The sequence below is a fragment of the Brassica napus genome, unplaced genomic scaffold, assembly GCF_020379485.1.
Source record: "Brassica napus cultivar Da-Ae unplaced genomic scaffold, Da-Ae ScsIHWf_22;HRSCAF=44, whole genome shotgun sequence".
NCBI lineage: Eukaryota > Viridiplantae > Streptophyta > Magnoliopsida > Brassicales > Brassicaceae > Brassica > Brassica napus.
Window position 1 is genome coordinate 29,805 of NW_026015686.1, and position 20,450 is coordinate 50,254.

Sequence of the window (20,450 nt, forward strand, 5' to 3'; positions counted from 1 at the left end):
AAAATAAAAATCAGATATTAATGTAAAGATAAGACATGTGGTGAGTTGATTTCAGTGTGGCCGTGATTAAGTCAACAAACGTGAAACGTCAATCAAGTTGCATCAGAAGAAACAACGGTGAAGTAGTTGCTAGTTAGCAATTTTCTTGCAAATGCTAAGATTTCATTCATAACAACGACAGTGAGCACTCATTTCTCCTCAATTGGTCTTCTTGAGATTTGTATCCTCCTCTCTTTAATTATGGCTTCTTCCTCTACCTCATCTTCTCCCAACTGGTCATACGATGTTTTCACGAGCTTCAGTGGGGAGGATGTTCGAAAAAACTTCCATAACCACTTTCTTGAAGAGCTGGAACGAAAACGGATCAATGCTTTTAAAGACAACGAGAAGGAAAGATGCGAGTTGATCGCCACCGAGCTTGTCCAGGCCATAAGAGATTCCAGGGTTGTAGTGGTGGTCCTCTCCAATACCTTTGCTTCTTCAAGCTGGTGCCTCAATGAGTTGCTGGAAATTATGCAATGCAAGAGAGATTTGGGCCAACTGGTGATACCAGTGTTCTATGGCTTGGATCCTTCTCATCTTAAGAAACAGTCGGGCGACTTTGGAGAGGCATTTAAAAAGGCTTGCCATAACCAAACAGAGGAAGTGAAAAATCAGTGGAAGCAAGCGTTGACAGATGTTGCTAATATACTCGGATATCATTGGTAAAACCTTCTTAATTTTTTACTATTCCTACTTGTTAAGCATGATTATTGGGGGTTTTTAGTGTGGAGATTCTTAGCTGAATATAAGAACCCAACTCTTAACTTTTTACTAAAAAATCTAACTAAAAAATCAACGAATCGGCTCTTAAATAAGATATTTAAGAGCCGCTAATATCTTATTTAAGAGCCGACTCTTAACTTTTTTTTAGTTAAAAGTTAACAAACTTTTTTTATATTCCCCTAACAATCATACCCTAAGAATCCCCAATAATCAAGTTTTTAGGGATTGTGAATTGAATTTTCTTTTCTCTTGTGTATTAGGGATAATGATGCCAAAATGGTAAAAGAAATCGCCATACATGTTCTGCTTAAACTAAGTCCATCACAGGATTGGGAGTACTTTGTTGGCATCGAAGATCATATCAAAGAGATGAATTTATTGTTGAATTTGGACTCAGAGGAAGTAAGGACGGTTGGGATCTGGGGCCGCTATGGAATCGGCAAGACTACGATTGCAAGATCTATATTTCGCCTAAACTCTTCACATTTCCAAAGTAGCAATTTCATAGACAGGAGGTTTGTATCTAAGAGCATGGAAAATTATAGTAGATCCAACCCGGATGACTATAAGGTAAAGTCGCGTTTGCAAAAATCATTTTTGTCTGAAATTTTAGGCAAAAAGCACCAGAAAGTGCTTATCGTTATTGATGGTCTGGATGATCAGTTGGTGTTAGATGCCTTGGCGTTTCAAACTCAATGGTTTGGAAATGGGAGTCGAATCATTGTGGTTACACACGATAAAAGTCTTTTAATGGCACATGGGATTGATCAAATTTATGAGGTGTCTCTCCCTTCTGAAGAGCAAGCTCATAAGATATTCTGTCGATCCACATTTCGGCAAGACTATCCACCTGAATGTTTTAGAGAGCTTGCTTTCGAAGTGGTAACTAACCATACTCCTTTTAGTCTTAATTTTTTGGGTTGGTGCTTACGGGGTAGGGACAAAGAGGAATGGTCCGAATGGATAAATAGAGCACTTAAGTTCCCCTATGATGTGTTGTTACATAACGAAAAAGAGAAATTGATTTTTCGTTACATTGCATGTCTTCTTAACTTCGAAAAAGTTCGTGACATCCTGTGGCTGCTAGAAGATAGTGATTTGGGCGTTGAAATCGGGCTTAATAATCTGGTTGATAAGTCTCTCGTACATGTAAGAGAAGATACTATTGAGATGCACTGCTCGCTACAAGAATTGGGAAAGGATATTGTGCTTGCACAGTCTAATGAGCCTGAAAAGCGAGAATTCCTTGTGGACTCGACAGATATATGCCATGTGCTTGAAGACAACATTGTAAGTTTTTGGGATCTTTTCATCTAAAAGCATGTCATTTGATAAATGATGAATTATAGGCATTTGGTAAATTAACGTGTGTTTTTTTAATTATAATTCAGGCTACTACAAAGCTTTTAGGTATATCATTGGATATGGATGAGATTGATGAACTATACATGAGAGCGCCTTCAAAGGACTGTGTAATTTGAGTTTTCTAATTTTTTACACTAACCACAAGAAAGAAGTAAGGTGGCACATACCTAAAGAATTTGATTATTTCCCCCATCGGCTAAGACTACTGAGGTGGGATAATTGTCCTTTGAGATGTATGCCTTCTAAATTTTGTCCTTCAAACCTTGTTAAGCTCCAAATGTTGGGGAGCAAACTTCAGAAGCTTTGGGAAGGAGTTCAAGTAAGTTTTATGTAAAGTCTTAAGCGTTGATAGCAAAGCATTAGCAAAATAATTATTCTTTTTATCATCCTATAAACAGTTATTAGAAAGGCATTTACAAAACTAATTTAAAAATACTAATATTTTCAAAATGTTCTTTGTTCAATGCTCCCATATATAGTTTCTGGAAGAATATTTACATTTATAATCTCAAAAAATCACTTTAATGTCCAAAAATAATTAAATATTTTTAAAATAAATTTTCAGTTAGAATAATTTTAAACTTTGAAAATAATAATTTCACATTTAAAAAATCAATTAAAATGTAAATTAATATATTTTTATAGAGAGAAATATAAATATATCTATATTATTTAGAAATAAATAAATCATATAATAATTTTATGATAATTTATATATGAATCATTTACTGTTTTACTAATCAATTTGTAAAATACAAACATCTTCATCGTATTGTTTCTATTACATATTTTATTGTTTTATAAAAAGCTCTAGCAATCAAAGTTTTAATAAGATTAGGAATGGAATCCTTGCAATTTTTTGAGAAAATTGCCAAAAGAGAACAAAAAAATCAGGTTGTTGTCCCTTTAGTATAAAACTAATTTTGTCTAGTTTTTCTCTTTTTTACCCTTTGTATTTCTGAAAACTAATGAAATAAATAATTTTATGAATCAAAAAAATTATTAAAAATATAAACAATTAATAAAACATCCATATACACAAGCTGGTAATTTTCTTTTGCTCAAAAACTTGGTAAATAAGATTTTTAAAATACGTTCTACTAAAAGTAGAATGCGTCTTCTATGAAAAATGGTATAGTAGAAAACGATTTCTAAAATAAACACGTTCATCTACTTCTTTTAGAACGTTCATTTTACTATTTACTAAATTTCTAAAAAAGAGGAATGCACATTCTACTAATCGTAAAAGTATCCACTTTCCTTCCGAATGCATCTTCTACTTTTATAAAGTATTCTAAATTTCGAGGAATGTGTTTTCTACAATGTAATCTTACGTCTACTCAAAGTAGAAAGTGTATTCAGAATTTTTATCATTCTTCTAAACTTTTAGAAGTCGCCTTCTACGGATAAGAATACTTGATTTTTTGCGAAAATTAATGAAATTTCAGTTAAGAAAATATTCTAAAAATCTCTTAGAAATATTTTAACTTTCTAAAACGTGTTATGGTCGATTTTACTTAAAAAAATTAAAAAAAACGATTATTCCTTCTCTTCTTCATCAATCTATGGTTTTTCCATAGTTTTTCTTTTGATTCTTCTCACAAACTCTTGTTCTCTATGATGCATATCTATACCTCTTTTTTTTTTCGATTGCCTTTCAACTGTTTTTTACCTTTTTTCCATTAACTTTTTTTTTTAAAATTCAAATTAACTTTTAAATTGTGTTTAATTAGATTAAATATAGGGTTAGTTTTGGGATTATGAAAAAAATTATACTATTGAGACAACTTTATGTTGTTTTTATACTAAAGGGACAACAACCTTGTTTTTTTGTTCTCTTTTAGCATAATGTTTTTTATTTATTTTCATATTAACTTACTAAATAACGTTGGTTACTGATAATGGAATTTAAAGGCAATTTTTAATAAATTGGCACGAAAGAAAGAAATAATCGGTATTAATTGAAAATTGAGAAAATATATTATTATAAATTACTGCTTTGTATTATTAGGATCTCTATAATTTATTTATAGATATTGCCTTTTATATGAAATTGCTTTTTGATAATAATTTGGTTATTTAAAGGAATGCATTAATGAAATAAATAAAATATTAGCAATGACAATTTTATAAACTCAATTCATTAAAAAGTATCAATGTAAATAGCCAAATTATTACTGACGTTATTAATATTTTAATACATTCCTTTTATAACTAAATTTTTATCAAAAAGGAATTTCATATAAAATACAATATCTATAAATATATTTTATTTTTATTTTCGTTTTTATTAAAAACCATATTTTTATGAAAAAGCTAATTTTGTTTAAAAAGGAAACATTTTTACTATTAAAATGCAATAGTTTAATATAGTTTACCATTTAATTATTTAGAATTTATAAAATATTTCAATTATTGTAAATATTAATATATGTTCATGAGCTTCCAAAAATGTATTAGTTACTTATATATGTAACTTTCTATAGATCATCGTTTTATTTTCAAAAGTTTTTTTTAAATCAACATATATTTTGAAAAATATTAGGAAAATATATGCACATTTAAACGATAAATAAAATTATTTTGATTTTACTTAATTATAATAAAAATAATTTACTTCAATTTTAATTTTAAAGAATATATGTAACTCACTTAACTAATTCAATTTACATCTAAATCATAGATTTAACTACACTAAGAATATAACATTTTATAATAATAATTTATTGTATAAATGTAAATTATAGGATGACTCAAAATATATTAACAAATGAAAATAAAATATTAACCAACTGTTGTAATTTAGTTGTTATGTAAAATTTATATATATATGAATGGGACTGTATAATATTATCGTTATATTAATTTATATAATTTGGAATCATACACTTTAGTTTATTTTTTCTTTTATTATAAGCACAATATATCTTAAGCTATACATTTCTCAAATATATTTACATATCTAAGACAATAACCAACGTAAATGCAAATAAGAAAATTAATCATAATTTTAATATATTTAAAATAGAAAATATTAGTTGAATTCGGAGAAATAGAGCCAATCCAATATACCTAAATGATAACTAAATTGACTGTAAAACAACAAAACCAACTAGATAAAATATATCTAAAATCATATGCCTAATTAAAATAATATAATATTATTAATACAAATTATGTATACAAATTATAAATTTATTTAAAATTAAATGTAAATAAACAATCATGTTTTTTAATATATTTACTTTATTTATAAATATTTATATCCGTGCATGAGCATGGAAAAAATCACCTAGTAGTTTAATAAGAACATACATCTTCTACGACTTATTGCTATTGATTTTTCATCTGCTATTCCAGTCAAAACTTTAATTTAGTATAGTTGTATGTGAGAATTCTGTAAATGGATGACTAACTTATTAATACTCCAGCCACTTGAAGGACTCAAGATTATGGATTTGGAGGGATCTAAAAATCTTCAAGAAATCCCAGATCTTTCTAAGGCTATTAATCTCGAGATACTTCATCTCAACAATTGCTCGAGTTTGGTGGAGCTTCCTTCCACTATCCAGTATCTCAATAATCTGGAGGAGTTGAACATGCAGTTCTGCGAAAACCTAGAGATTCTTCCACAAGGTGTCAATCTTGAATCTCTAGATCGCCTTGATCTTAGTGGATGCTCACGGTTGAAGAGTTTTCCTGATATCTCAACCAATATCACATGGCTCGATCTAAGCGATACAGCAATTGAAGACATCCCACATAAGTTGCATATAAAGAAGCTCGCTTGTCTTTTCATGGAAACAATTACGACTACTAAACTGTGGGAAGGAATGCAGGTATTTACTTAATCTTATATCACTCTTGCTAGGTTGAATTTTTAAACGTTATGAAAACAAGTTCCTCGAGAAAAACTAGTAGCTATTCGTTTGGGTCAATTTGTGATATAGCCAACTTCTCAATAAGCATTAAGAATAAAGCAAACATAAACGTATAATGCACTTTTGGTAACATCCCATATATATTAAAAGAGAAGCATTATTATTTAATGTTTTCACACTACATTGAACACGTGGCAGTCCCACGTCGATTTCAATTTGAGTATGTTGACATGTTGGCCTCACAATCATTAAACAATTAATGCGTTCACACACAAAATTTTTTAACTTCACCGCAAACAATTTAATGTGTTTAGACTAAATTTTTTAATATATCAGTTTATTTTAGTTCCTGCGTTTTTAACATTTTTATTAGTGAACTTAAATTCTCTATGTACAACTACTGAATAATATCATTTTAAAAGATTTTTTTTTTAAATCATTAAGATTCGCATCAACTAAAATGCTGGAATGAGAATGTTTTTAGAAGTTGAAAGTTTCGTATATTACCGAACTTAGTCAGGTTGGGGTTTCTATAAACAAATGCAATAAATAGTTATGACTGATTAGGAATTAAGGAAATTGAGGTAAAAAAACACCACGCACAAAGTCGGATCTTTAGTTTAGCCAAATATTTTTTTTCTTTACAGAGTTTTCATATCACACCAAGAATTAGAAACATAATCAGATTCTTAGAAAAAATCAAAAATCAGAAAAGCTTTAAAATAAAAAACAAGGTTCATTAACTCGATTGAAAAACATAATTCAGGTGCCGACTGAAGGGATCACATTATTTTCCACCGAACTCTAACACTTTTCACTTGATTATATTGTGTTTTTATTATATTTTCCAAGATTTTTTTATAAGAAAATACATGTTATTGGTTATAAACTATTTCAGATTTGAAACATGCTCAACAATACTAAATGACGCCCAACCATTTTTATTGGTATTATTAAAATATGGTCCAATAAGTATGTATGTTAAATAAGCTCAGAATATTTGTTTTACATTTATTTTATTTTACTTTATATTATTAGAAGAAAGTAAGTTTGGATAAAATATAGGATCCGAAGAACCGAACCGAAGTAGATTTGAAATTAATACTAAACAAAAATTTAAATTGATTAAGTAGTCATATGGATCTAAAAGATTAATATCCAAATCAAATCCGAATCTGATCCAAATTAAAATATTTTAGATATCAAAAATACGTAAATCACAATTATATAATTAATATGTTAATTATTTTAAAATCATATCTATTAGATATTAAAATATATTAAAATATCTAAAAATTATCAACATTGACAAAACTAAATATCTAAAAATAACAGAAAATGTTCTTTTTTTTTTTTTTTTTTTTTTTTTTTGTCGTCAACTTTACAGACTCATATAGACTCTGTAAACCAAGCCGGAAGATATTGATCCATGTGAACGACGAAAGACGGCTGAATCCTAACACTGCGTGCTAGGCTATCCGCCTTTGTATTCTGCGCTCTTGGTACATGGACGATCTCTGATTGTAGGAAACTTGCTCTCAGACTTTTGATGTCTTCCAAATAACTTGCAAACGCTGGCCACTCTTCTGGTTCCGAAACCATCTTCACCAATTGAGAACAATCCGTTGCAAACGTAACCTGAGATTGACGTAAATTCCTCATACATTCCATAGCCCATAGTAGTGCTTCCATCTCCGCATGTAGAGGAGAAAGGCTAGCCCGAACATTCCTCGCCCCCAGCAACCCAGCGAAGCCTTCTAAAGTGCTGTGCCAACCCTGGCCGGAGAAAGTATCTTTCTCTTTCCAGGAACCATCTGTGAAACACCATCGTCCTGGATTTAACAGTGAAGACCTAATCTCTTCCTGTGGGACCATTCTCTGTTCATTCACTAGTTGGGCTTCAGCCCAAAGGGTTGATTCTGTTTCCGCCAATTTGAGCGTATCCCTAGGATCAATATCCAGATTACTAAAAACCTTACTATTCCTTCCTTTCCAGATATACCATAGTATCCATGCGAACTGATGATCATCTAACTGCGGAAAGACTCTCCAGAAAAGATGATCCATATTTGCAAAAAGGGATTGTGTGGGAAATGTAGTTGGATTTGATGGTATCTTTGAGAGAGCCCAAACCTGAAGTGCTGGAGGACATTCGAAAAACACATGATTTATCGATTCCTCCTCAGCTCCGCATCTTGTACAACATATATCGCCAGTTATCCCTCTCGCTTGTAAATTTTTCTTAACCGCTATACACCCTGTCACCAACTGCCAGAGAAAATGTTTAAGCTTTGGTGGACACCTGACTTTCCAGCAGAATGATTTCAAACCATCGACCGTAGGTCCAAAAAATGCTGGTGGTTTTGCTCTATCCGGGTAAACTCGTTCTACCTGATATCCCGATTTAACCGTGTATTTCCCTTTGTTGTGAAATGCCATCCATCTTTGTCCTCCAACTGATATCTACTCAGTCGTATACTCTCGATAATTTTCACATCCTGTGGATCCACTAGAGCCTGAAGTGCCTGCGAGTTCCAAATTCCCAAAGTGGGGTCTATAAGAGAAGCCACTGTGAGGTCAGGGTAAAGATTGTGTTGGTTTTTATTTGCTGGTCTCGGGCGAGTGGTTGGGAGCCAAGGATCATTCCATACAGAGATAGAAGATCCTGATCCCACCCGTTTGATTAGTCCTTTGCTAACCAGAGATCTAGCTGATGTAATACTCCGCCATCCATATGACGGAGAGTATGAGCGAATCGGTTCCAGGGGTGAGGCATTCCTGAAATATCGACCTTTAAAAACTCGAGAAAATAAAGTATTTGGCTTCTCGATCAATCGCCAAAACTGTTTACCAAGCATCGCTGTATTGAAATCAGTGATGTCTTTAAAACCCAGTCCTCCTTCCTCCTTGCTAACACATACTTTATCCCAAGATTTCCAATGCATACCTCTCGTACTTCCCCCGGGGCTCCACCAAAATTGGGCTACCGCACCTGTCAGTTTCTTTACGGTTGCCTTAGGCAATCGATAGCAAGACATCACATGATTTGGTAATGCCGTAATCACCGATTTAATAATCACCTCTTTTCCTCCTTTTGTAAAGAACTTAAAAGTCCAACCATTAACCCGTTTGTTTAGTCTATCCTGCACAAAACTAAAAACCTGAACCTTTGAACCCCCAAGATTTTCTGGTAATCCTAGATAAGTTCCCATTCCTCCATGATTCTGAATGCCCAGGATGTCTCTCATTTCCTGTCTGTTGGACTCTTCAATTTTATGTCCAAATTGGATCGAAGACTTCTCAAAATTAATGAGTTGACCTGACACCATCTCATATTCCTTTAAGATTCTGAGAATAGTTTGACATTCCTCTCTCTGGGCTTTGCAAAAGAAAAGACTATCATCCGCAAACAGTAGATGTGAAATGGAAGGACATGCTCGAGCTACCTTCATTCCTGTCAATTGTTTCCCATCCTCCGCCTTTTTAATATTTGCAATCAAAGCCTCAGTGCACAAAATAAATAAATAAGGAGATAACGGATCTCCTTGCCGTAACCCTCTATTCGGAATAATAAGGCCTCTTGGTTGTCCATTTAGTAAAACCCGATATTGAACCGATGATATGCATTCCATCATTAATTTAATCCAATGAAGATCAAAACCCATCTTCTCTAGTAAAGCTTTAATAAAGTCCCATTCCACTCTATCATACGCTTTGCTCATATCCGTTTTAATTGCCATATATTTTCCTTGACATGATTTGTTAGTCCGTAATCCATGAAACATCTCCTGAGCTATAAGAATATTATCAGTTATCAACCTCCCTGCCACGAATGCCGATTGCGTTTCCGAAATAAGAGACGGCAGACAAAGTTTCAGCCGCTGGCACAGAACCTTCGAGATAATTTTATACCCGACATTACATAGACTAATGGGTCTCAATTCCGTCATCCTAGTAGGCCTCTCCGTCTTTGGGATCATACATATATTAGTAATATTTAACCGTGGATCCAAGTCCCCAGACACCAAAAAATTATTTACCATTGTTACCAAATCATTCTTAATGATATGCCAGGAATGCTGGAAAAAAAGAGCCGTCATACCATCCGGTCCTGGCGCCTTCTCTGGATGCATCATAAACAAAGCCTCTTTTACCTCACTCTCAGTCGCCACTCTCAACAATCGTTGATTCATCTGAGGAGTGATACCCGTTGTTACCTCTGAGAGAAAACTATCAAATCCTGTCGGCGAAGTGGTACTAAACAGCTCTTCAAAATAGTCAACAGCCACCTTTTCCACTCCAATATCTTCTGTAATCCAGTTCCCCGCAGCATCATGTAAGCCAACAATCCTATTCCGAACTCGTCGTTGCTTAGTTAAGGCATGATAGAACTTGGTATTTAGATCCCCCGAAGAGTACCACATATTCCTACTTTTCTGGTGCCAATAATCTTCTTCATCCTTATAAGCTTCTTGTAACTTTCTGGAGACCTCCACAATATCCTCCTGTGACCTAGCATTATCTGTCTGAACCTCCTCGAGGGCCTTTTGTAAATCGCTTATTTTCTCCTTGCCATAAGGTGGATTATTTTTCCGCCATTTTGCAATTTCATGTCGACAATTGCTAATTTTTGCTACTATATCATCCTCGCTACGAATCCTATCATCTGACCAACCCGTCGTAATGGATTCCAGAAGCCCCTCTTGCCCTACCCACCTCTTATCAAACCGAAATTGCCCTTTCCTTCTGTGAACTTTATCGTCTAGATACGCCACCACTGGTCGATGATCGGATGCCACCAAACCTAGATATTCTGTGTAAGAACAGGGAAATAGAGTATGCCACTCCTCATTTGCTAGAGCGCGATCTAACCGACACCTTACAGTCACAGCCCCTTTTCCTTTTCCTCTTCTCCCCTGCCACGACATTTTGTTCCCTCTAGCCGGAAATTCCAGAAGTCCAGTATTTCTTATCATGTTATTAAAAGGGATAAAAGAATCCGCACTTCTCAAAGCTCCTCCATCTTTTTCATGATTTCCCGTAATCTCGTTTAAATCACCAATAATAAACCAGGGCTCAGATCTTGCAATGCCATACCTAGTTAATCTTTCCCACACTTGTTCCCTCATTTGTTGAACCGGATCTCCATAAACAAATGTGAGAAACACCTTTTTCCCCAAAGCCACCGCCTCCACATCTATCATTCGATTACTTGAATAGAGTATATTAACTTGATACTCATTATTATAGAAAAGTGCTAGACCACCACTCCTTCCATTTGGTTCCACTGTAACCAGATTATCAAAACCCGAATGTAATTGAAATCTGTGTACAAAGTCATACTCCTGTTTGGTCTCTGATAAAAAAAGAAAATCTGGTTTATGTTTGTGCCATATCTCTCGCAGATAACTCATTGTCCATTTACTTCCCATTCCTCTACAGTTCCAACTTAGTGCTCTCATTAAAAAATATAAAAATACTCCCAAGAGTTAGCAAAATTGGGTTTAATGATACCCTGAAATCCCAACCACCAAAACACCATAACCCCATAAAACACCAAACTTTCACTCCACCCGTCACAATAAAACGGCTTCAATATAATAATGGTACGCCCTGTCCCTATTCCAATGATATACATTATTTCCAAATCCACCTCATCATCTAGTTTGAAACCAATAAACACCATGATAGAAAAAACAAACATATGAGACTTGTTCTTCACGTAAAGCAGAGAAGAATAATCTGTATACATTTCTAAATCATCTTCAATATCTATACCAAATATCAATTCCTTTATTTCCAAAGTAACCACTCTAATCTTCACCAAATAAACCATCTGCGACTGGTTTAAAGAGACCAGCCACAGGTCTCGAGTCGATACAACAAGAACGTTATGTTCTGTCGTGAGCCACTTCCCAAAACCAACAAAACACACAAGTGCCAAATCATTTATTTGTCTTTTAAGAACAATAACCAGCATAAATAATACCGCTTCGAGAATACCAACCCTCCTGTTATGATCACATACGCTCAACAAAATAAACCAAATCCAAAAACCAATACCAAAAATATTATTCCATACGTTCCAAAGACCAAACAAACCACATTTTAATAAATGCCCATTTAAAACCCAGACATACCAAATAAAACTTGAACTGCTCGTAGAGCTTATTGAACCAACAAAAAAACTGAAAGTAAAAAAAAACAAACAAACCCGTAATATAGCTGTCTTCAAAACACCCACAATCCATAAACAGTTAAGGCTTGGGTAGCTGTTTCGGGTGTGAGGTACCCTTTTCTTCCACTTGCTTAGCACCACCACCCCTGTGGAGGCTCTGTTTAGCTTGTACCCGTTTGCGAGGCTACATAAGCACTTGAGCAAACTTGGAGTTGTGTCCACCAGTAACTGAAAACAAAGGCTTGCGCAGCCCCGTTTTCTTCTCCGCCGCCGTTTCCCCCTTACCCTCAACAATGCCTCCAGTTCTATCTTCTTCGACAACTTCTGTTGTCCCCACCTGATCCATATCTGTTCCTTCTCCATCTGTAAGATATTTCCAGTTCGACCCCTTAATGATTGTGCTTGATCTTCTGGATTCCGCATCCACTCCGAGGATCTGAATGATAACCATATCCTAAAAAGCCCAATCGTATCTCCATTCCCAACCCCTTTCGATTGAAACTCTATCGAACTCGTTATTAGGTAATTGATTCGCAGATCTCCGCTGAGTTCCCCTAATTTCCCATCTCCATATGATTCTCCTCGAATCGTGAAATTCCTATGAGCACCCGGATCCCAATCTCGATCGAACATCCAAACCCTAATTTGACGTGTACCCAGAAAATGTTCAAAATACTGAAAATATTTATTTGTTCTCCATCCAAATATTTAAATTGAGCTAATGTTTATGTAAATTTAAATATTTAGTCTTACATTATTCAAAAAAATTATGCTTATATTATTTTATTTATGGATATTGAGGATTAAATACATAATTAAAATGGATATCTGAAATCGAATCCAAACCCGCAATGATTCAACCAAATCCAAAACAAATATTTTAAATATCCAAATACGATTTAAATTTCTAACTAAAATCCGAAATCCGAAAACCTGAAGGGAGAATGAATGTCCATCTCGAGAAAAAGCTATAGAACAAATGTTTTAGTACAATATACAATAAATAATTTAATAAACTATTTTATTCCGCACACAGCACCGGTTACTATTTAAAGTGGACAACTTTCTATTTATGCGCGTGAATGAAGAAAAGCTTTGAGAGAGTTACATAAAAGGACACAATGTGACTTGTGTTTACGCTGAGAGACACATTGTATCTTTGGCACACTTTCTCTTGACAGCTGTTTTTTTCTGGACAAAAATGACCCTGCTTTTTGTGTAAGGTGAATCTATTTCTTTTAAAGAGGCAAACCGTAAGGTGAGTAAGTTGAAAATGAGTTTATATTTAGTTGTAATAAATGATAAAGGTTAAAACGAAAAGATAAATATATGAAAAAAGTGAATTGTTTAAGAACGCTGAATCTGTTTACATACATAAGATCTAACAACTGATAATATGTGGACACCATATATGTGCCAATTTGTGGACACCATCTATGTGGACAAAGCAATTGGTGGACAAGAGAAGCGTCGATAACATGATTTTTATCGAATGTTGTAAGAGGGACATTCCCTTCCTTGTCTGTCTAAGAAGAAAATGAGAATGGTTTATTAACTTCTCGTATACTCGATTTAGGTATCTAGATAGCTGGTTTCGGATTGAATAAAGAGGAAAAGAATTTGTGAACCGATGAATTGTGGACACCATTTAGTGGACGAAGCTTCTGTGGACACAATTTATGTGAACATAGAAAGTTTGGATATAGAAATGTGGATATGAGTTGATAAGATAATTGTTGTTACGAATTAAAGTACATAACTAAAAAGGTTGGCACGAAAATTAAGAGGATCTACGAATAAATTAAAGAATGTTGGGGTCAAATTGAAAATATCCAAAAATGGAAGGACCATATGTGTAAAATAGAGTAACTTGACCATTGATGCTTCTAGAGCTTTCTCTTTGCAACGGAAGCAACAACGAAGACTTTGGATGGCCGCCACATAATTTCAACTAGACTTCAACTTTAATGTCCACAACGACCACATCCACACACAACTCCTTTTGAATTCATAATCTAACCTTTCATGTCGGTGGCTGTCTGTAAAACCAAGCGGTGGAGAGAACACAGGCGGCGGAAAAGAACAGGAAATAGAGAAAGAGAGACAGGGATAAGAGTTTGGTCTCGTTTGTGAGAGTTTAATTGGTTTAGGGATTTATAAATTGGTACGGTTTCAATATGAAATTAAGATTATTTGTTTAAAAAAAATATATTATTTGTTTTAAAAAAGAAATATACTATTTGTTTTTAAAAAGAAAATAAGTTCTGACTAGTTAGAAAATCTAAAGAAACACACAATCTCTTAGTTAGGGGTCATGTTGGTAAATTCACTAAGAGAAAGTGTTCTCTAAATCCAAAGTGTCTTTTTGTGTAATTGAGAACTTGGAATGTGTCCCTTAGAGTAAATTTCTCCCTTACTTTGATACTAACTGTTTAATGTTTTTTCATTGATCTTTCTTCTCGACAGGGAAAGCGACGCTACAATGATTGAAGACATCACCAATGATGTTTCCCGTAAACTACTTTCAACTACGTCGAAGGAGTTTGAGGATCTTGTTGGCATTGAAGATCATATCGCAGAGATAAGTACATTGTTACGTTTGGAGTCTGAGGAAGTCAGGATGCTTGGTATATGGGGTTCCTCTGGAATTGGTAAGACTACCATCGCAAGAGCTCTGCTGAACCGATTTTCTTCAAGGTTTCAACGAAGCATCTTTATAGACATGGCTTTCGTATCTAAGAGTAAGAACTTGTATCCTAGTGCAAATGCGGACGACTACAACCTGAAGTCACATTTACGGAAAGAATTTCTATCCGAGATTTTGGGCGAAAAGGACACTAAGAAAGAGCATGTGGGTGCACTGGAAGAGAGGCTAAAAAACCGAAAAGTTCTTATCATTATTGATGATTTGGATGATCCAATGGTGCTAGATGCCTTGGTTGGTCAAAATCATAGGTTTGGACGTAGGAGCAGAATCATCATGGTCACAAAAGATAAGCATCTCTTAAGGGCACGCAAGGTTGATTGTATTTACGAGGTTGTTCTCCCATCTAAAGACCTTTCTCTTAAGATGTTATGTCGATATGCTTTCTGTAAAGATTCTCCACCTGATGGTTTGATGGAACTTGCTTCTGAAGTTGCACTGCTTGCCGGTAATCTTCCTCTGGGTCTTAAAGTTTTAGGTTCCCATTTACAAGGTAGGAATAAAGAGGACTGTATTGATATGTTATTGAGGCTCCGAAGTGGCTTGGATGGACGAATTGGGAAAACAATGAGAGTCAGCTACGATGGGTTAAATAACAGAAAAGATAAAGCAATATTTCGTCATATTGCATGCTTTTTCAACGGTGCACATATCAATGACATCAAAGAGCTCCTAGCAAATAGTGACTTCGATATCAATATCGGGCTAGTCAACCTCATCGATAAGTCCCTGATACAGGTAAGATCGGGTAATGTAGAGATGCACTGTTTGCTACAAGAGATGGGTAAGGAAATTGTCCGTGAAGAGTCCAATGATCCTGGAGAACGAGAATTCCTTGTGGATTCAAAAGAGATTTGCTATGTGCTTAGTAACACCATTGTAAGTTTACCCGTACGATTCCCATATTACTCACTTAAATATAAAACTTTTCATCTGATAAAGATGAGTTGTGTGTCTCTCTGTTAAGCTAATGGGTTTGGTCTCTTTTCTACTGATATTATAATTTCAGGGTACGAAGAAGATTTTAGGTATATCACTCGATACCAATGAGATTGATGAGTTGAATGTACACGAGAAAGCCTTTGAAAGTTTGCATAATCTCGTTTTTCTAAACATTTACACGAAGAAAAGAATGATGGAGGAAGAAGAGAGATTGCATTTACCAGAAGGCTTCAACAATTTTTCCCCCAAACTCAGATTATTGTGCTGGGACAGATACCCAATAAGTTACATGCCTTCCAACTTCCGCCCAGAAAACCTCGTTAAGCTCCAAATGCAGAGGAGCAAACTTGAGAAGTTGTGGAAAGGAGTTTGTGTAAGCTTTTAGTCTAAGAAATGCATCTTTTATTTTCTCAAGTGATGACCATCTAAACTAATGAGTATCTTACTTATACTTCAGGAACTTAAAGGACTCAAGATTATGGACTTGGGGGGATCCAGAAATCTTATGGAAATTCCAAATCTTTCTAAGGCCACTAATCTTCAGATACTTCGTCTCAACAACTGCTCGAGTTTGGTGGAGCTTCCCTCCACTATCCAGTATCTCAATAATCTGGAGGAGTTGAACATGCAGTTTTGCGAAAACCTAGAGATTCTTCCAAAAGGTGTCAATCTTGAATCTCTAGATCACCTTGATCTTAGTGGATGCTCACGGTTGAAGAGTTTCCCTGCTATCTCAACCAACATCTCATTTTTGAATATAAGCCAAACAGCGATCGAAGGAATTCCCACAAATTTGCATTTTGATAATCTCGTTAATCTTTTCATGTATGACATGATGAGTGTTCAACTATGGAAAGGAATGCAGGTATGTCTTTAATCTCATATTTAATAAGAAGTTACTGCCGCTAAGTTGAGTTTCTTAAACATTATGACAACGTATGTCTGTAGTACTGTTATGATTCTTAGAATACTATCTATTTTCTTATGTGAATAATAGTGGCAATGAAAATCATTCAACATCTCTATTTTTTATTTTTTGGTACAGCCGCTTACACCCCTCATGACCATGCTGCCTCCCACTTTGGAAATACTGTATCTCTCGGATATCCCAAGTTTGTTGGAGCTTCCTTCCTCAATTCAGAATCTCTATAAACTGGAGGTGTTGCACATTATTGAGTGCACAAATCTGGAGACTCTTCCTGCCGAAATAAACCTTGAATTTCTCAAGATCCTCCATCTTACTGGATGCTCACGGTTGAAGAGCTTTCCAAATATCTCAACCAATGTCTTGGCTCTCTTTCTAGAACAAACTGCTATTGAAGAAGTTCCTGGGTGGATCGAGAACTTTGATCACCTCACCTACCTACACATGAGTGAATGCAACGAGTTAAAATATGTTTCCTTAAACATTTATAAATTGGAACATCTAGAGGTGGTTGACTTTTCATACTGCGGGTCGTTGACTGCAGCTAGCTGGATTGAAAGTCCATGTCTGCTGGCAATGGAAACAAAGAATATCCACTCGAAGTTTCAGGTCTCCAACGAGACTTCTGCTCTTCTTCCAGATAATTATGTCCCAAAAATCCAGCTCAAGCTGAGCAAATGCAACGAATTGGATGAAGAAGCTATCCTTCGGCAACAACCATGGTTCTTCAAGTCCTTGATGTTTTTAGGTGATAAAGTGCCTCCATTTTTCACGCACCGTAATACTGGAACCACTCTCAGCGTCCCTCTACTTTACACCTCTCTTTCCCAACAGTTCTTCAAATTCAAGGCTTGCGCAGTGGTTGCATCAACAACTTCCACATATATTCCATTCGAAATCCAGGTACATTGTTGGTTCATAGACAGACTTGGGAACTACATCTATTCGGATAACTGGCCATTGACCATCACGACAGCTAAGTTTAATACTCATCTGGTTATTTTTGAGTGTTACTTCCATCGATTCCCTCTAAATGAAGACAATGCTCCACTAACGCAACTTAGTTACGATTACGTGGAGTTAGAGTTTTTCACGGAGTACTATGAATTCCAAATTATAGGATGTGGTATACGACTCCCTGAGGACGGTCCATATTTAAAAAGTGATAGGTATGGAGCCAGAGCGCTAAGAGGAAGAAGAGCCCCGAGTAGAAGATGGAATCCCGTGGGAAAAATTTACAGTAGGCTGAATATGAATCGAAGACGAAGGAAGCAAATGAGCGTCGTAAGCATATTTAATTCCTTTTCAGGATAAACTAGAAATGATTCTATATTACCTAAAATATTCAACTGAGGTCGTTTTTTGTTCTCTGTTTTGTTTTTTGTTTTTTTCTTTTAATATTTTGTTCAGCCGCGTACACCCGTCAGGATCATGCTGTCAACTTTTTTGACGTCTCTGGAACTCTCGCATATACCAATTTTGGTGGAGACTATTTCTTCATTCCAGATTCCTAATAATTTGAAGAAGTTGAGGATTATATATTGCATGGATCCGGAGACTCTTCCGGAAGGCATCAACTTAAAATCTCTCGACTTATACTATCTAACTAGATGCTCACGGCTTCAAACCTTTCCTGATGTCTCAACCAACATCTCAAAGCTCTATCTAAGTCATACAGGGATCGAAGAGGTTCCTTGGTGGATCAAATACCTGTCTCACCTAGTCTCCATGGAGATGTGGAAATGCAACCAGCTAAAATACATATCACCAAGAATTTTCCAACTTGATAATATTGACGTGGTTTCCTTCTCAGACTGTGAGCAGTTGGCAGAATTTGAAGGGACAAAAGAAGCAAAAGGCATCAACAATCCTCTCACCATGTTGATCATGTTCACCAACTGCTTCAGACTGAATCAAGTCGACGCATTCGCTCAACAATCAGCTTCCATGCATCTCATATTACCAGGTGTCAAAGTGTCTCCATGTGTTACTAACCTCTCTACTGGTAGCTTCCTTACCGTCTCTCGACATCATTCGCCTCTCTCTCAACAATCACCTTTGGACTTCAAGGCTTGTATCTTGCTTTCTGAAGTAACCGCTAGCCATCATCAGCTTTGCTTTATAGACATCCATGTACATTATCGTTTCATAGATAGCCACGGGAACTACTTTGAGCCGGCTGAACCAAGCTGTTTCTCCTTGGATCAGAAAATTAATCACCTGATTATGTTTGACTGTCACTTCCCTCTAAACCAAGAGTGGGATCAAGTTGAGATAGAGTTTCGTCATAATAGTAACCGACTCAGACTAAAAGAATGCTGTATGCCACTCTCGGATGACCCTACTCCATTTCTGGTAACTTGGAAAGAAATCGATGAAAGCAAATTTGATGATGATGAAGGCTATGCCACTGCACTTAGTAAAGAAGAGTGGGGAGGCGACAGTGATGATATAGGCTATGAGACGGCAGATGATGAAGAAGATTGCGGACACAATACTGATAATGAAGACTATGATACTGCACTTAGTGAAGACGAGTTTGGAGACAACCAAAGATCCTATTGATTTGCTTCGCAAAGGTACAACAATTGTTAATTGATTCTAATAGCTTAATAGCTTACACGTTTCTGTATCCCTTGTAATCGATCTTGCATATTATAGTTACACTCATGAACAATACATTTATATTTATGTATGATAAAGAAACAAACGTCAAGAGAAAATCTTTACTACTATTTCAAAATATTTGATTATGCCTGTGAATGAAGCGAATATGGTTTCTTTGTAAGAAAAACAGGCACTCACTTTTACAACTTTTTTTTTTGGGTAAAATGTTAAATTTATACCATTTTCGAGATTTATAAATGTTTTGTACAACTTATTTGAAAAGAAATTAAAGAAAAGAAGGAACAAGTACAACCAAACTCAAGCGCGGACAGACCTCAGGGAGATTAAGTACACGAGAAATTGAACTGCAGCATCGAGGGCGAGCGATCTGAAGTTGGGAAAGAGATGAGGCGATCACGGATAAGATGGTCCAACGCACGACTGAGACCTACAACTGATGTAGTTGTTGAGGTGAAGATCCTGGCATTTCTTTCCCGCCAAAGGTAGATGGCTGGCTGAAGAATTAGCTTGATCACAGGGCCTCTTGTTCAGTCAAGGTGACACTGATTAATTAAAGCTGCTGATGAGTGCAGATCCGAGGGTGTTGCAGTGAGGATTTGCTATGCAAAGTGCTTCCATATGCTGCAAAAGAAATCACATTCAAAGAAGAGATGGTGATGTGTTTCGACACCGAAAGAGCATAGAACACAATCAGCCGGTACATTGAGTAACAAATGCATTGCGAGGTATGTTTTCCTTGAACCAGACAACCTTCAACCAGAAGACTGAAGGTGATTTGTGTCTTATGTGTTCCCAAGTAATCTTAGAGGAAAAGAGAGGGCCAAAGCTTCCATCTGCCTTGCGCCATAAGTACTGATCAGGACCTTATGAGGCGACGGAGGAGAAACTGTTGTCAAGACTATTTAAAGAGTCTCAGCTGCAGGAGATCTCGCGGGAGGAAGGTGCCATGCGCCCTGGCATGTAGCTTCTGAGATGAGACTGTTGCGCATTTCCTGAGACGTAACATTTTGGGCCCGTCTTCACCAAGTACAAAGATCAGTTGATGTGATCTTGGGCTCATAT

The 20,450-nt window shown here is 35.6% G+C and overlaps 1 protein-coding gene and 1 pseudogene across 1 annotated transcript; both read left to right on the forward strand.

Moving 5' to 3' along the window:
* Positions 1 to 30: 30 nt before the first annotated feature.
* LOC125600587 lies at positions 31 to 6,174 on the forward strand (annotated as a pseudogene).
* LOC125600586 (disease resistance protein RPS6-like) lies at positions 5,738 to 19,495 on the forward strand. The gene is made up of 6 exons (XM_048773226.1): positions 5,738 to 5,969; positions 14,656 to 15,772; positions 15,903 to 16,208; positions 16,293 to 16,700; positions 16,881 to 18,044; positions 18,171 to 19,495. Exons 2-6 carry the CDS (start codon positions 14,672 to 14,674, stop codon positions 19,323 to 19,325), a joined length of 4,134 nt encoding a protein of 1,377 aa, XP_048629183.1. The 5' UTR covers positions 5,738 to 5,969; positions 14,656 to 14,671; the 3' UTR covers positions 19,326 to 19,495.
* The last annotated feature ends 955 nt before the right edge of the window (positions 19,496 to 20,450 follow it).

Excerpts from the sequence above, each read along its gene's own strand:
- LOC125600586 (XM_048773226.1), top strand. The coding sequence starts at position 14,672 with ATGATTGAAGACATCACCAATGATGTTTCCCGTAAACTACTTTCAACT. Across the intron at positions 15,773-15,902 it reads ATGTGCTTAGTAACACCATT|GGTACGAAGAAGATTTTAGG; the intron begins GTAAGTTTACCC and ends TTATAATTTCAG. Across the intron at positions 18,045-18,170 it reads GAAGGAAGCAAATGAGCGTC|CCGCGTACACCCGTCAGGAT; the intron begins GTAAGCATATTT and ends TATTTTGTTCAG.